This window comes from Nicrophorus vespilloides, unplaced genomic scaffold (assembly GCF_001412225.1).
Source record: "Nicrophorus vespilloides isolate i.1.1-1 unplaced genomic scaffold, Nicve_v1.0, whole genome shotgun sequence".
Taxonomy (NCBI): domain Eukaryota; kingdom Metazoa; phylum Arthropoda; class Insecta; order Coleoptera; family Silphidae; genus Nicrophorus; species Nicrophorus vespilloides.
The window spans coordinates 189,541-208,901 of NW_017100106.1; the positions used below are offsets into that span (position 1 = coordinate 189,541).

At 28.9% G+C, this 19,361-nt stretch overlaps 1 protein-coding gene across 2 annotated transcripts in view; it reads right to left on the bottom strand.

Annotated features, from left to right (window-relative positions):
• Positions 1-19,361, bottom strand: part of LOC108568296 (adenylate cyclase type 6) — a 134,362-nt gene that overhangs the window by 38,783 nt on the left and 76,218 nt on the right. For both annotated transcript variants that reach the window (XM_017929285.1, XM_017929286.1), the window contains 5 exons: positions 12,031-12,252; positions 7,865-8,017; positions 7,557-7,764; positions 3,658-3,749; positions 2,684-3,016 (listed from right to left, as the gene is read on the bottom strand). In XM_017929285.1, coding sequence (XP_017784774.1) covers positions 2,684-3,016; positions 3,658-3,749; positions 7,557-7,764; positions 7,865-8,017; positions 12,031-12,252 — 1,008 coding nt within the window. The remainder of the gene's footprint in view (positions 1-2,683; positions 3,017-3,657; positions 3,750-7,556; positions 7,765-7,864; positions 8,018-12,030; positions 12,253-19,361) is intronic.

Sequence of the window (19,361 nt, forward strand, 5' to 3'; positions counted from 1 at the left end):
ATTCAAATTGCAATAGGCAAACTGCCGTTCTCAATTAACTCCAGTTTCCGTACATTGGGTCCAAAGTTTAATGGATGACAGTTCTCTGTAAGTAATTATTGAATGTATCTCATAATTATTTACGTCAAGATGCTTTACTATCAGTATTACAATATGAAACCATGAAATACAATATTGCAATTCTATTAAGTAACAATTGATTGAAAATGATATAGCAATTTGTACAAACTAAATAGTGTTAATTCTACTAATTTTATAATTGTTTAATTTCGTAAGATTTCAAAATCGATATAGATAATTAAAGCAGGAAATACCCGGATGCTACTGCTTCAATATTTACAAAGGATCTTTTATTCGATACAAATAAATTAAATAAAAAACGCTATATTTAGCTATCACAAATATTATATACATTCACGTATTAATTTAATATATTTTTTTCTACTCTAAGTAACATATTAAATCATCTATATCAAGGTTTCCCAACTTTATGCCCGCGGGCGTTTGTCGATCAATTTGTATATGCCCGCCACTTTTCTAGCATGAAAGCTTGCCGAGTTAACTTTCCCGGATTCCATTATTTTAGATTGATAAAATTGATGATGCTCGTCACACCGTATTTTAGGACAGCGATTAATATCCGAGAGAGCGCGAAGAGTATTTAAGTTTTGATATATTTACAAATCAAAATACTTTTTGTATATTTACGATTTCTACACTATAAAAAAACATACATTAATTTGCTTATTCTTCTAGAAATATTTTAATTACTGACAATATTAATTTCGATCATTCTAAATCAACTAAATTTATCTATGCAAGGATATCAACACATTTTTTCCATGCCAGATAAAATATAGGAGATGAAACTGAAACTTCGATGAATATAATCGAATATTTTCAAAATGTTTCCAAATTATTCTCAAATGATTACATATAATGAGTTTGTTAAAAACATACAAATTATTATAATATCCTAAAACCACTATTCTAGGATATGTTCTATGGTACAAAAAGGTTGTGAACCTCTGATCTATATGAAATCATATATGTTACAAAGTATAAAATTGCAGAAGGAAATAATTTTACGTCATCTTACTTAGTAAATATTTTGTAGGAAATTGCTTAAGTGTGTGGCATACAGAAACTGGTGATAAAATAATCCTTTGGTTTACTATAATTGAATTATATTTTGCATGAAATTATAGAACTGTTCGCTGTCAACAACGTTACATCATGGTCAGGAAAGCGGAATAAGGCACTTACGGCAAGCCGAAAAGAAGTTAATGGAAACGCTCCAACAATGAAAATGCATTATATAAAATTATATATAAGTGAGCATATTGGTAGTTCATGCTAAATGCCATGTACATAAATGATGGTGATATAATACAACTTATTAATAAAAAAGGCATTATGCAAGATATTTTAACACAAAATTCTTATGGATTTATCTTTACTTCTATGTGCTAAATTTTGCTACCATTGCGGTTTCTGTTCACATGGAGAAGTAATTCTCAAACTTTTTGCTCCGAGCCCCACTTAGACTTAAAAATTTCTGCTTACCCCCGAAGAATGGGTATGTGTAGAAAATCAACCAGAATTGATCTGTCATTATTTTTTTGCTTTGAAAATATAACAATTTCATATGGTTATTATTTTAGCCAAATCAACAAAATTGCGAGATAATCCATATAATATGTTCGTATATAAAGATTCATCCACACTTTAAATTATAAATAACGTAAATATATTATATAATAAATAATTTGTAATAAAGCATGTTTCATGCATTACATATTACTTTATATAAAGTGTGGCCATAAAACGAAAACACTTTTTTTTTGTATATAACTTCAAGTAATACGCAAACTTTATTCGTTTTAATCTCATGCAATACTTTCAACACTTAAACGCAACTATAAAATTCTTAACGCTATGTACGTAAAGTGTAAAACTAACGACTTATTTGTGTTTCAATTAATTTCTTTTATTTTTTCTCCTTGTTTATTTAAATATTTTATTATAACTGACTCAAGTCACATCTAAATAATTAGTATTAAAAATGAAACACAAAAATGTGATCATCATTGTGAATTATTTTGTTGTTCGAATAATGTAAAAAATACGAACAATTTATTCACAATCTCTTGCACGGTAAATCTCATTTGGCTAATAGTATATAAATGTATTTTTATTCTGAAAGTATTATTTCTTAATGAATCGTCGGAACTTATGCTCTATTTTTTGCAGTCAGGCATATTTTCTTCACAAAACTACACAAGAAATTGAATCTGATAATATTTCAGAAAGATAATATTAAAGCGATACTTGATGATTGATCCGTACCTTAAATAACTCTACCTTATAATCTCCTATATTAAAAACATATTTCGTTTTTGTAATTGATTTCCATATAACGTAAATGCAATCAATATTAATTTATAATGAATCGCTACGAGTAAATAAAACTTAACTAAACCCAAACAATGTGTTCCTTCCTGTGTTGCAGACAGATCTGTAACGAAATAATTGTGTCTCGAGGGCAACGAATGTTTATTAATTGAACCCATGAGGTTGGAACCCTCTGCCGAAAAGGAAATCGGCTAGAGTATGTATCTTGACTAGTGAACGAGATCAAAAGCGGAAATGTGTATGTAAATAGCCGGAAGGATGACGTTACCTGCTGCTGGTTTTCCCGTTGGATTTTAAGACGGGCCTCTATACACTGCCTGGTCTCTAGGAAGGCCTTCCTTTGGGCGATTTCTCTCGGGTAATGGGTGCAAGCTCCGGCTATATTCCCGCACATCAGTACCAGGAAGCAGTTCCCCACCTGCTCGGGAACACCTCCGATGTAGGCGAGACCCATCAGATGAGCAAAGGCTAGAATCGTACCGGCAATTAGAGCATCCTTCAGGCAGATAGGCAGAAGGGCGTATGTCAAATAGGTACACGTGAGGGCGGACACTGTACCAATCAACGGTCTTTGCACGCCGCTAAACACGCTTATGCACACCTGTAACAATAAGAATGCGTGAGAATTCATCTATTAATTAAATCCAATATTATGTTCAGTATACTTATATATACTGCACTTTAATAATATAAATGAAAGTCAAATTTAATCACTCCTTTCTGAAAGTATTATACATATATCTCAATTTAATTATAATTAGTCATATGAAAATATGGAGTATTTACAAAAATAATACCTAACTGAAGTAATCTGAACCTAATACATTCTATGAGAATCAGTTAAAATAAATTTAGACAAAGTCAAATAGAATTCTTCTAGTATCTAAAACTGTTAAATTTATAAATTGAAAATCCTGTTACCAAATGTTTATAACTTTATCTAAAGAGTTTTTTTTTATAAAATAAATCATGAACAACTGATTTAAAAATCAATTCTGACCCTTATGCACACCTGCAGCAATACAACTCCGTAAAAATCCATCTATTAATTATTTCCAAAGTTCTCCATGTGTGTAATATGTGCTTGAGGAAAAGTTCGAACCGCGAAGTATAGGGGTGCGAGTTTAGTTGTTCGTAGCAAAAGGCGGAAACTTGCTTTTGGAGAAGCAGAAAGCCGAGACCCCACAATTCTCAACACACAATTCAATTGTACGCTTAATAAATAATTTCCAGAGCACTCACCTCTAATGTCAGGAAAGTCAGAAGAACAAAGTACGAAATTATTATCAAGTAGACCTCGTTCATGGCTGGCTTCGAAAGGACTGCCAATAAAACTGAAACAAATTAATACACAGTATAATTATTAAAGGGGACGCAAACCTCAAACCTTTTGTGACCGAGAACTGTGTAACGACCACATACGCGTATACAAATAGAGAATCCAACCAAATGGAAACATTTTAATTGATCGTACTTGTTTCTCTAACTTTCGTTTCAGTTTTACTCGATAAATGAAAGCAACGCAATACGGTAAACTTGTGCTCATATACTCAAATGGCTTATGAAGTTTCTAAAATTATTACCAATAAGGGCATTTGTAGTTCAAGGGGATTTGAAATGTTACGTGATGAAACAAAATGAAGCAAGCTGGAAATAATGAGAATGTTTCCACATACATGATTTGATATACATTAAATTATTTTAAAATAAATTTATTTATGTATCTGTATTCATAACCAAATAAATAATATCCAATATATATGTGATTGTGTCAATTAATTTAAATATAAATATTCAATTTTTAATTTACCGTTTAGTTGAACGCTACCGTTTTTATATTAAAAAAAACAATAAATTGCAATAAGTTACAATCATAGCTAAATATTCAGTATGATAATATTAGAAACAATAATTATAATTATTTCAGACTAACTTCGTACAAATCTTCAGACTGAGAGTCTGCTTTTTGTAACTTTTAATATAATGAAAAACATATTTTATACAGTATTCATATCTATAAATCTGTAAATTTATCTATTGGCTATGTTAATATAGCATTGCTAGATCCTATAATATATTAATTTATTATCTGAATATATTTCTAAGTAAATAATTTCTGAAATTATGAATTTTGTAGGAAAAATATTATTACAAGTAAATAAATATAAACTAAATAAGTTTTATATTATTTATTTAAAATTACAGAAAAATACACAAAAAAATATAATTAATTTTAACTTGATATGAAACATATTAAACAATATACTTATGTATATTGTATATGTATCGCCTACTCTTTTTCTTTGTTATGTGCAGATTTTATCAAATTAGGTGTTGTGCTTAACAAGTGATACCTTTAAGACGGTACATTTTTGTACCTATTGCATTCCGATCTGGACGACTTCATCATGGATCTCTTCATTTTCGCTTTGTTTCTTGTTGACTCTTCATCATGGCTTCGCTACTATGTTTTGTCTGCATTATGGGTACACTTTTCTTCTGTGAAAACTTCATCGCGATATCTTTCAACTCTTCACCTTACCCTTATCATCCATTCTGCAATAGATATTTACTTGCATGCAAATGGGTTCAAATAAAGGCAGCATTTTGTCAAGATGCGTTTTGCGTTTTTTACACAAAGTTTCGAACGGCGAAGCTTCTGGATTGTGCGTCATTTGCATTGACTTCACTTCATTTGCGAATTTCCTGTACTTTTAAAGCCTTGAATCGTTTGTGATCTTGGGATAAGCTATACATGTTCATATGTTTTTCTACTCTATTTTTATGTATATGTGTCACTCGACTCAATTACACTGGAGAAGTATATGCCAAAAAACATTCTTCCATTATAATTTTTATACCTATTACTGCTCATCTTATTATCCTTCTTATCATTGACACTAATACGTTTCACATCCTTGGTAAGTTGAGACAGGGACTCAGCGTCATGCACCTTACTGACTTTTATACCGTGTTTTACTTAATTTAATGCATTTTTCTGGAGCTTTGTCGGAATGCTGATATCTTTAGTTCCCGGGTTTTAACCTTGTTTTTAACTAAAACTCTCTCCGTCTCATTAATATCACTGCTATTAGTTATCACCGCAGTTTTCTATACCACAGTTGATTTTACCGAGTTATATCAAAATATTTTTCGTCGTTGCTCCTTCTTTCAGTTAATCTATTGTTTACCACCATTCTTTGAACTGCATTCAGGATTCTTCACATCTTTTGGTTTTACCTCTGAATATATTTTACACATGCCACTATTACCACATCTTGGCGACGTCTTAATAACATCTTTTGAATAAGTCATTTTTATTGTAACTAAGTTTTCACTGTTGCACTAATGTCTGATGGAGAACTAATGATTTGTTTAGCAACTTCCTTTTATATTTGGTTTGCATCATAAACGGGTATCAGTTTGAGGTAGTTAAAAATTCGAGTAGGGGTTGCACTATTGTTAGGAGCTAGATGCAAGTTTTGTATGGTTAATATATACATTTATTTTATTTTATAAACTAAAAGCGTTTTATAAACATTATAATTATGATGACATTACAAAATTGAAAATAACGTTGAAATACATATAAGTAAGTAATAATACCAAAATTTAGTACGCCTATCAATAATATTTAATATATACACCTAATATTGTGTTGTACATTGTTATGCCTGTAAAAACTATAACAACTAATTGATTATAAAAAGATAGATTTATAACATACAAAAAACGAATAATATATTGTTATCTGTCTTGATAATTTACGTCATAAATGAATTACTGTTATTTTTATTAAATGGCTCATTTTTTTCGATAAATAAAATGATTGGAGGAAAGATAATGAAAATGATAATAACATATCACTTTTAGAAAAATGCCGACAAACTAGTATTATGAAATATTTTTATGTAATAGTTTCAGGAAAGTTACGGATTTACTTGGGGAACAAATAAAAGTATTTTGTATATTTACAATTGTTAATCATTTTAGATAAATTACTTAACAGTTTAACAACTAAAATATTTGTAATTTGCATTTATATATTTTTTGTTATTTAAATAAATAATATGAGTATTAATTAGAAATAAATAAACCGGTGCGAGTTTCTAATCAAATTGGAATGCAAATAGCATTCTGTTTGTTTTTAAATTGAATGAAGGGATATAAATAAATACAGAAGAAACAATATAAAAACATGAGGAAGGAAAAGGGAAACATGTCGTGCGAATGTAATAGCACTTGGGGCGTTTAATTAAAATAGCTCGAACGTCGATGAAAGCACGAAAATTAGATTGTATATATAAACACGCACGCATAGCCAACAATCCAATGTAATACAGATCTTAGTGCTTTCAAAGCTCCATCTTTAATTTTAACTAGAGATGTTAGTTAATTAATTAATTAACGTCGAGCTAAAGATGAAGAAGACAACATAAGATGAAAGTAAATAAGGTTTCGGTTTAATTATATTTATGTACGTATCTTTTTATACGTAGATAGAAATAATTACGAAGCTTTTTCACAACTTTAAATTGCTAAGAGCCCGGAAAATGTGATATTTTATAAATATTACTGTAAAATATTTGTTATAAAAACGAGAAAACCTATAGTCAATAACCCTTTTTAATAGTTGATCTTTTTTATTATATTTACTATAATTTCTGAACTTCTGGCCATTATCAGTAAAAAAAACTGAACAGAATTTACTATCATAACATGGACTTAAATTCTTCAAAAAATAGTATTATCTATATGTGAAAACTCAATTTAATCCACAAGAAACGGTATTAATAATGATTAAGAGAGATAATTGAAAAAATATATAAGAATCTTATTTGTTCTAAGTAATTAAGTATGAGCATTGTAAACAAAAGTGCATTTGATTCAATATTTTAAGGTATGTACAAATTAGTGACTTGTATTAAATTTTTATTAAAAGTTAAAAAGCACGAAGATCTTTGGTGCAATTAAAAATAAAATATGCGGTATGAACTAGGTAGCTTCTTTTTATATTAAAAGTAAGACAAATTAATGTTATATGTGATGTTTATATTTTTTCTCCCATATTTATTTTTATATAATTCTCTCTTTCTCCGTTGAACCAAGGAATATTTATATTTTATTTCAAATTCACTTACCGCCGTAAATTGCTATGCAACAGGCCGACGTGGCCATCAAGACAATCAATTTTTCCATTTGGTCCTTAACATCGAAGGGATGAAGGAAAATTAGATCGCTCCCCGCAAGCAGCAATAGACTGACACAAAGGAGCAGCAACAACATTATCAGGTTTGTCATGTTGCTTTGGTTCATTTTCAGGAAATATCGCTGGTAGAGCATTTCCACCTGAGAAAAAGAGAAAAATTAAAAATAAACCTGTAAAAATGCTTTCTTTCTCGTGTATATTGAGGCAAACAAAAATAATAATACGTAATGAAACACTCACCTGTTCATTCCTAAATTGGTGAGTGCTACAGATGTTGCCCATGATCCTCATGAATCTTCGACCAATCTTGTATTTTTTTGGTACACTTGAAACGAGCGGTTCAGCTTCCGCTTCCGTTTTCTCCGCTTCTGGACTAGAACAGTGTCCGGTTACCTGCAGAATGAAATACAAAAATTAGTTGCAGATATCTTTTATTTATTAGAATAGACAAGGAAAAAATAAATTGAACGCCTTCATGTTTTGTGAATTGCAGCGTTTCGACAATCTGATGATTCGACAATAACCGTGTATTTATATATTATATGATACATTCAGCAAGAATGGCTAACCTTGTTCGAAAGTGATAATATTATATATAATTTAATTCAGTGTTGAAAAATTATCATAATTTATTTGGACATACATTTTTTAAAATCAAATCACATTCAGAAATAATACAAATCGAAATATTTCTGCCAACACAACTTTAAAATTCGTTAATCAGAATCAGTTTATTCTTCGAATAGCCCAACATATGAAATTTCTGATTCAAACTAAATGTTTTTATTTGCTTTATATAACCCCAATTCAAGTATTTACTACAAAACACATTAATTAGTTACACATTATATACACAATTTATATAGTATGAAAATATCAATTAATAAAAAGAAACATTAAAAGCTAGTTGATATATAGGAAGAATTGTAGATTTAATGAAATGTAAGAATACTAATAATAAAGCTTTAATAATATTGGACAATGTAAAATAAATACAGAAATACCTCGCATAATGAAAATCTAATATTTAAATAACTCTTCAAATAAAATTCCACAGAAAATATTCATATATCAACTTAAAAGAAACGTACAGTCGGATGCGCTTTGACTATAATTCCATTAACAACTAAAAATAAAATGAATACTCAAAGAAAATGGGATAAGGGTAGAAAAACAACATGGAAGCACTCACGAGTTAATTATATTTGTCTCGATTTAATTCTATTAAAAAAAGCACTTTCTCTATTGAAATATTATGTGGGCTCTAATATAAATATGTACTGAATGAGTACTGAAGAAGCAAAATATAATTTTAAAAAAAGTACAAGAATAGAAGAAAATTAATTAATAGAGGTATTTCTGCATAAAATAAAAAAGTTGGGGTTGAAAAACCTATGGTTAGGGTGACCAGACCGGTACAAATAAAAACATGACCTTGATTCTTCAACAGATTTTGTTTCACTCTTCACAACGATATAACTATGAGATAATCCACAGTGTCCAAAGACTTCTTAATCCCGGGACACGGCAGCTCGTTAAGTGACGTTCCACTGCAAATCGGAACGTCTAGTCAAGATGGTCAATAAAGGCTATTTATTTTTGTATACTATTATGACTGAAATGTATGGTTTTCATTTATAGATGTTTAATAAATATTGATGTTTTATATATAAAATATTAAAATATAAATAAATAAGCTTCTGTATTTTTAAAATAGAACGAATAAAAACGAAACAACAATATTTTTATTGATGTTTAGTAACATTGTTCAACGATAAACATTTATACAGAGAAATGATAATTAGATATTTACAAAATGTTTCTGATACAATACAATTATAACTATAGACTTTCATTTAAAACTTATACTCATTAATGCTTAGTATAGACTATTGTTAAGTCAATATCGAACATAATAAAACAAAAAATTGCCCATACCGGTCTCACTAATTTGTAATAATCTATATGTACTTTCTTTAAAAATAATAAAGAATTATTAAAATGGAAATGGAGTCACAATAAATTTGCAGATCAAAGTGAGTGTTACATGGTAACCGTATCTTGACCATTGTCATAGCATAATAGACAAATTTCGAATTACCAAATGACTGAATGAATTCAATTCCTGAATTCCTTGTTAGAAGAAGAAAATCAAAATTTTTCGACTATTGGTTTTAATTTTCACGTATTGTAGGTCACGCCAAAAATACTTACATGAAGTCATTACATAGAATGAACACGATGTAAATATTTTGGAACATTTCCAAATATTTGAGAGATATATATGTAGTCAGTTAGATATTATTTAATTAAATACCTAAAAAAATACATTTTTATGCAAAATCCACTAAAAAATCCTTTCTCCGAAATAATTTTGTCTTAATTAGAGTATCACAAGAAGAAGATAGTCCAGAGAAGAATTTAACTTTTTATTTGAACTTAATTTTTAATCCATGAAATAAACACTTACTTATCCTCTTAATGAAAACACTAATTTAAAAAATAAACTAAGCAATATTCGTGCTTAATATTCAAAAACCTCACCAAAATTCCACAACTACAGAACTAGGAGACATGTATAAAAGTATAGTAGTAGTATCAAAGTAAAGAGCAAATGCATGCAAACTTCAGATAGAAAAGAATGAAAACGACAAATAAATAAGCTTTCCCGTTTGAATAGTATATTGATTTATTGTCATGGAGACAATTTTATGTGAATCTCTGAAAGCGTCAAGAGCAGGTACATTGAAAACGTAAGCCTTTTAGCATAAGAGAATTTATGTGTTCATTATAAGTAAAAAAAATGAAAATTTGATTTTATTGTAGAGAATATTATTTTAATGTGGCGAAAAATGATATAGAGTGTATATTTTATTATATTAGAGTATACATTTGTTATAATTAGAACGCATGAATGTAATGCATATGACACTAATGATAGATGGAATGGATAAGACATTGTTAGTGAAACAGCCAATATCATATACAGGCACTCCAATTTAGTTTGAGATGTTAGGCCGAGCGTGAATAATGAAAATCTCATTCGTATTGTGCACGGTTAATGATAGACAGTGCTTATGTAAATAGATGGTTGTATATTACACCAGACAAAGCAGTGCTGAATAGCAAGATACTGTGTCAATTCATAATTCAGATTTTCAGAATATTTGCAGAAATTAGATTATTGATATACAAATTATATATTGTCTAATGTTATAATAAAAATATCAACACTTAAAACATAGATATAAACAGTTGTATACAACTATTTAGTACTAATTTACTTTACTATTACCAAGAATATTTACTTGTAGTCAAATAAAGAAACTAAACTTTTAAATGATGTTAATTAAATATAATGATTCTAACAAATCTTAACTAGTGATTGGATGATAATTAGAGTTAAACCTACTAACAAATAGAAATATTAGAATAAAGAAAAAATATATTCACAACTTTGGAGATACATTAAATCGATATAGATGTTTATTTTATATTAGTAATATATGCTGAAACATATGGTGTACACTCAAATAGAACTTTCAAAATACATTGTTGTATTTGAATGCAAACTGAACAAGAACTTTTTGTAGAGAAATCGCAAAATCTTCAAAATTGTCATATTTGAAATTTCTTAATAATTTGTCGGTTTTCAGAAATTACCTGTTCTTTGTCATATAAACACTTTTTATTTTTTTTTTTTTAATAAAAATTTAAAATATTTGGAGAAGTAAATATTGAAAAAAATTATTATACAAATATTTTAGGAAAAGTTATAAAAGATAATAGAAATAAGGTTATTTTATATTTGAGAAATTGTACACTAAAGTTCTCAAATTGACCCATCTCCGTCGGTACATAATCAGAGATAATTACTATGCATGAAATTCCCATTCTTAAATTCTTAGAATGTCTTAACAGTAATTAAAAGGTAAGTAGAATATTCGAATGACGGCAGAAAGACCTATGATAAATAGCACTTTGCAGCAGTTGACTTTTTGTTTGATTATTATTGTATGGAAATTATAATATTTTTTTTTGTACTATTGCAATAAAAATTTCTTATTATTCCAATGATATAAGTTTACATATTCTGTTGCTAATAGTAAAATAAGCTCATATTTTGATATTTTTGAATCACATTATTTAAAAAAAATAATTATAAACGAAACTTTTGCAGCAGTTGACTTTTTATTTAATTTTTATAATTGTATTGAGAAAAAAGATTTTGCAATTTAGTGATGCAATAAATATCATTATTATTAATAAACAAAATTGATTGTATACATATGTACACTTGTTATTAACAGCAGTTTTATTAAATATTATTTATTTATGTTTATGAAATATATGGTAAATGAGTAAACAATCCAGTTATAACGTAGATTATGAAATAGTTTTCTCACCGCAAGTAAACTGGACGATAGGCTGCCTTTGTCTTTGGAACTGTAGTGTTCTATGACTTGCCAATTACTCTTTCGCGTTGGTTCCGGTGGCAAGGGACTTGCTGTTGTTGTTGAAGAAGTAGTCGAAATTCCTCCACCCGTCAATCTTTCAGAACTTGGCGCAGAATGCTGTCTCAAACTGGTCCAACGGCGAACTCCTCCCCTGCGCATTGTTACATTTTCCTGCAAACAAATTAAAACTAATTAGACTTTCTCAATTAAGAGTTTTCGAATCATTACAATGCACCAAAAACCATGAATCATAGAATATCCGTCTTCAACAATGTTTGGGTCAACGAATATTTCAATTGTAATGTTGTATAATGTGTATCGTGGACAAAAAGTAGTCAAAATCGGTTCGCATTGTTGTTCCCACTACTCGGCCTACGTATTGAATAGCAGATTGCAAATCCGCTGGATTTGTAGTTTTCATAATACGCGGGACATAACGTGGACCAGCAGTCAAACAAAACAACTATCTGCATTTGAACGGCCCATGAATAGTTTTTGCGCAAATCATGAAATCCATACATTATTCAACCCGAAATAGAATTAATGAATCACCAACTTCTAGTAAATATACATCAACAATCATTTCACTCAATAATTTGTACATAAGTATATTAATAAAATTTATTTGAAATTTCTATTTTCTAAAATAAACTAAATGATTTTTATAATACTAATTAAAATCTGTTAACATTTATATAAAAGTAGTTAACGTATACATAAAATATATACGGATATTTGTTCGAACTAACATACAAATATTCGTAAGAACGTACAACGATGTCATTGTAAAATAATTCAATATATTTATTATAAAAGAAACTGTAGTCGAAATCAAGTTTTTTTTTTCATAAAATAGTCAGGCAGAATTAGGAAATAATATTTTCATATTTAATAATATAGCAGAGACGCAAATGCATCTAAATTAATCTAAATAATAAATAAACAGTAGCATATTTTGAATATACACCTACTATTATATGGAATCAGTTATCACAAAAAGATATATTATATTTTACCAGAATATAATACAGTGGAAACTCGCGTAACGAGATTAATCCGTTCCAAAATTTTTGGATTTTTATTCGTATAGCGAAACATATTCAAAAATATACATAATATGTGTACTCAAGTTTTAGAAATGATGTAGCAGGCGCGCAATCCGGGACTTCTCATCGTCACTCGTTATGCGAAAAGTCGCTCGTTAAGCGAGTCTTTTTTTACAATTCATTTTACTCGTTAAGCGAAATGCTCGTTATGCGAGGTTCTACTGTAGTATCTTCTAGAATTGTAAAACATATGTTATAAAATAATACATACTAAATACAAACATAATATAATCACACCTCGAATGATAAAAAAATATTGCAGATTCAAAAGATAATGGTTTTTCAGTGGAAAGTTTAAAAAACAAAGAAAATGAAGACAAAATGAAAAAATACATGGAAAACGTTTCATTTATTTTGTGAAAATTATTATTGTGAAATTAGTGTTAAGTGTAATAACTTTGTATATGCAATTGAAAAAAGAAAACAGAAGCTCAAAATATCAACTTAGACTGTTATTTTAAAACATGTGCTTACTTAGCATACAAGTTGACTATTTATTGAATAAAATATCCTTTCATTTAATAAAATTTTAATTTTTTTTTAAGAACTTATTCCCATTCTTATTATAGAATGATTAGTTTCCCTTAATAAAGTAATTTCGTGCAACGCAAACTATTCGTTAATCGAGGTATTATACAATTAAAAACTTATAAAAATATGATTCATTAATTATAAAATAATTATAATCATTGGAAAATATTCTAAAATTAAATCAATAATAACAAACGACAAAGTATGAAATTAAAAATAAAAACTTTTGTTTATATTCTGTGAAATATTCAAATAAAAGTAGGAAATGATAATAAAGACATAACACAATTCACAGCGAAATGTTCCTTTCCAATTTTTCATGTAACATAAAGCTGCTTCAGTTAAGATAATATTCAGATATAAAGTAAGTTATGCAGCATCAGTCCACGTTTTGAGCTGAATAGGGCTTATTAACATATCATTTTCGAGAATCCGTGCTCATGCAGTTTCTTTTTTGTTGTATCCGCGTGCAAAATAATAATAATAATAACAATGTAAGTTCGTGGCAGGGTTCTGCTTTCAAAGCAACAAAGTTTCCGATTGCTTTTATCCCAAGTTTATATACAAGCATATGAATTTCATCTCAGATTTGTTATGCGTACGTACGTATATACCTGTGCATACACATCGGAATATCGATTTCCCGAAGCCCGAGACGCAACACATAATACACACGATCCCAATTACTCAACACATATCATTTGTTCCTCGAAGACGAAATGGGATAACTACAGAATACTAAAGATGCAAGACATACATTAATGCATATAATGAATATGAACAAATTATTATTGTTTATAGCAACTACTAAATCATCAAACAACTTATGCAGCAACTAAATCAAAATATAGAAATTGGATGGATGTTGAATATGAACTATACTGAAAATATAAAGACTAATTATCATAAAAATACATGAAAAAACTTAAAAATATTAAAATTACTTATTAGCGACAGGATTATTAGTAGTAAGCGAGTATTAGTCCCCAACCGAAGGGTTTGAAATCAATTTGGATCAGCTTTCAGCAAATCTGCCATAATTATTATTACAGGTGGGAATAGAATGGATGTGCTGCAAGGTAACTGCGCAAGGGATGAAACTCGGTTTCAGCATGTAAATTCATGTAAGGCCCTTTAAATTAATAACTACATCGATTTGACCGGCACCGGATGCATGCATTAATCCAGCATGGTAATCCCGTTGGAGATCGGTCGACAACTTCCTAAATAATTACATATCAATTTCTCATAGCCGTTGGGGAATTGTTCGTGCTCGTTCATTTATTAACCTTTTTCATTCCATGTTGCTGTTCTTAACATCGAGCAACTTCAAACTACGAAGCATTTCGTCGGATTACGTTACGCTTCGCCAATTAACGTAAACACAAGCACTTAGTGGCATTCCGAAATTCCATTTCAACGTTTACTTTGTGGAAGTAACTTGGGGTATATTTATGCATGCAATCTCATTCACAAAATTTAACCAAATTCAAATCGAGACGAGATCTGTTCCGCCTCAAAGATTTGCATCGCATAAGAGATTTCAGTTTAATATTTATTATAATTTTAAGTAAAATAACTTACAATACGCTGTTAAATCTATGGAAAATAATAAATAATAACTTGAACTTTTGTACTAAACCTTATACTATTTACTAGGGTTTATAAAACAATGACTTAAAAAAAAACGGTTTTTGAATTTTAACAAAAAAAAAATTACAATTTATTGTTCACACTGGCTAAAAAGTTTAATGACTAAGGGTTTAATAGTCTTTAGAGTATAGAATGTACTTTTTTTTCTTATGTATTGATGTTTGGCCAATAAATTATTATTATTAGTCTTTAGAGCATTAAATAATGAACCATATTATTCGTTTTTCTCTTTGTACCATCTAAATTCACATCTTCAGGTTCTTTAAGATATTTATAAAACGATTTTTTAAAGCAAGCTATGATTTGTTTTTCTTCTTCACTACTTTTTCATCAATGCTAGTGAAAGAAATAAGCTAGACTGTTGTTCAATATATACACTAGAACAGCGGTCGCGGACCACCACTTTGGCAACCGCTGCACTAGAATATCGCTTAATAAATCGATAAATAAGTCAGAACTTAAAATTATTTAAATAAATTTTTTGATCAAATTTTAGTCCTTTTGAAATATATAAATCATTTAATATTTATGCAAGTAACATAAGTATTCGGATTTTGTTAAGCCAACAATTTGCAAAACTAGAGGGAATCCTAATTTAAGAGATCTGAGAGTAAATCTCAATTAAGGTAAAGCCGAACGAACATTGTTTCATCGTGCCACGTAAAAAGAAAATATACGAATAAAAATGGTTTAGTATTGTTGAAAATGTTATTTTAAAGTTAAAAAATGATGTTCTTTTTATACTATTATTGTTACCAAATAATTCGAATTGGTTACAAAGCACTATTTTTTTCAGATGATAAGGTCTAAAATATAAGCGTTATATAAATATGTTTAAAACCAATAGACGAATTTTAGATTACATTGTTCTTCAGTCATTGATGAAGTCTTTATTCTCAAGATACTAAACGATTATGTTATCATTTAGGTGCTGATAGATTTAATTTGTTAACTGCAATAGCGTTCATTGTGCTGGAATGCTTTTAGTGGAGTATTAAAGGTGATTTTGCTAGCAATTAATGTTAAAGAATGGGAAGACAAATTAGGTAAAACGAGGGTTGCGTTGGGAAGAAGGTGAGGTAGAGGTGAGCGGTGATGTTGGAGGAAACACATAAACCAATTGCCGGGGACGTCTCCGATTGTCTGCAATGTTTTCGTTGGCAAACTCGTTGCCATCACGTAGGAGAGACTCGAGACTCTTAGTTAATTGACCGAATGGCTTGCTTCATTAGATTCACCATTTTGTAATTGGATTTAAATGGAAACGCAACCATAACATCATCCCCTACAATTCCCAGTCTGCGAAGGCTGTTAATTAAACTTTAACATAATTCAATTTTCGAGCATAATAATAGCGATGGTGGCACATTATGTATTGATATTTAATCAAAATTGATTGAATTTTTTAATTACACTTCCCGCTAATTGATTAACACGACCGCAGCGATGATATTTCAAAGATTGAATTTGTAGAAAATAGAAAGCAAAGCTAGAATGTTCCTTCAATTGAATATATATATATATAGCATAGTGTCCCGGAATGTTTGATACCGGACTAATCAAGAAACTAAATATACAATTCTTCGCATAGTGCGGCTAATCAGTTCCGCCAATATCGCGAATTCTTTAAAAGTAATCGAGGACAGTTGAAACACATAAAAATAAAATGCAGAAAAAAAACTATTCAAGGGAAAAAACGATAATTTATGTAAAGAAAATATTTTTTTTGAAACCGGACCATAGTGAATCCGGACTGATCGAACTACACAAAAAAACTTATCTTTAGAAAAAAAAATATAATAACTATATTGTCTAGGTAATTCAAGATAAATAAATAATGTTTTTTAAGAATGTTTTCCATGCAAAAAAGATAATTATATTTCTAAAATTAAATATGTTCTTAGTCTAATTGTTGATAAGAATGTTAATAGCAAGATCATTATAATGTGTATATCCAGTCTATTTCTAAATATGCTACTTAGCTTCAATTAAGTAAATATCAAAATCTTCCACAGGGCATCGATTATTTAATTTAGGTGCTGATGATAATCTGTGTAATATGGATGTTAGAAGACATACGTTAAAACAATTTTTACAAATCACTTGATAGAAAATGTAAAAATAATATACAATATTTATCAATATATATATTTAATCAAAATATTATAATTTCCTATGTATTTTGATAACTTGTGCTTTTATAAATAAATGATCTGCAACATTTTTTTATGATTAAATAAATTGTCGTGTCTTAGGGATATACACTGCGGGATATTTTCTTCGGTTGTCTGTTGTGAAGCCTTATGTTTGGTAAATAAATCCAACGAGTCGTACTTGACGATAACACTAAGACTCTGTAGTTGTAGTTTCTTTAACGTTCTTCCTAAGACTCATTACAAATACTTATTCTACGTATAAAATTAACTAAACATTAATAAGCTCCGCTTCAGGTCACTGTTATTTTGCTGAATCTGCCAATTCTGCATTTTGGTTCCAGGTTGAAAATATGACCAAAGTTCATTGGTATTGATGGAATCTGCGTATTCTAATACATCTATGATTATAAATGATCAACACCTTTAAAGTACGTAATTTATCAAACGTAAAAGCGGAAACTAAAATAGAGTAGCTATCTGATAGGTTGTTGGCCCACATTTAATTTGAATGGAAACTCGTACAGCGAAAGGTTGTCGACAATTTACTGGTAGCCAAAGAAATGCCGTTCTTTAAATGTCCGCAAATATGTCGAATATATTTCAATACATTCAATAGTATAAGTAATATGTCTCTGTCACATACTAAATTATTTGAAATTAATGTAAGTAGTGTTTGGATATGCTGTTTGTATTCGATAAATTATTACAAGTGAATGAATTAAATTAATTAGTAAGGACTTCGGATGGATGTCAAGAGGAAATGTACGATTGTGGAAATAAAAAGCGAATGAGGAATATATTGAATAAAAAGAATATATTAGAGAGGGAGCATTTCCATTCAGAGAAACTATTATATAAGGGAATTTACAAGGAAATTGAATAAGGAGTTAGAAGAACATAAATATAAAAAGGGTTGCTATACGGAAATGCGGATTCGTAAATGCAATTTCTAGGAAGATATGTAATAGAATTAATAACTTCGTTTTCTATTAAAATAATAATTATTATAATATAAGTTAAAGTTATTGTAATAAAATATCAATGTTAATTTTTATTGGAAATATCCATTAATTTTAATGAAAAATTGATGATTTAGAGATACAAAAACAATTTGTATATATATTTAATTCATTAAGAAATACTTTATTGCAAATATGTATGTTTCCGTAAAAGTACAAAATCAGTAAATGTATACATAACCGGCTTGGTTGGTACATGTAAGTAACTTATATTTCCCACAATTTCCGGGTTATTGTCTTGTTTATTAAACGCTTTGAACGGTTTATATTTTTTCGGAAAAAAAAAGTACGTTGATTTTATTCAGTTCTTTTAGTGATTCATTAGTAAAATTAAAGTCAAGAAATACTAAAGACTAATACCTTGCTGCATAAAATATTTTTGTATTTGTACAATTTATATTTAGTTTAAATTTTCAAAATAAACTATAAATGCAATAACCTCAATATTTACTTGATTTACTGTATTCTTCATGTTTCAAGACTAAAACTACGCTTTCACTTAAAACTGAAATATCAACTTTTTATATAATATTTCAGAAAATTTATAAGGATATAACAATACGAATCCACCAAACGCTACAGTTTAAAACTATAGATTTTATGAAATATTCAATATACAGAAAACCGATTTGAAATTAAATAGTCTGCTGCCATGCTTAAACAATTAAAGCGGATTACAATTTCACCACCAAATTGGACATTTAAACAGCATATAAATATGTTCCATTCCAATAAAATCCGTAAATGGATTTGCTTTAATTGAATAACCGTCCGACAAAGTTAATACCACCACATGTGGCGTATTTTCCGAATCG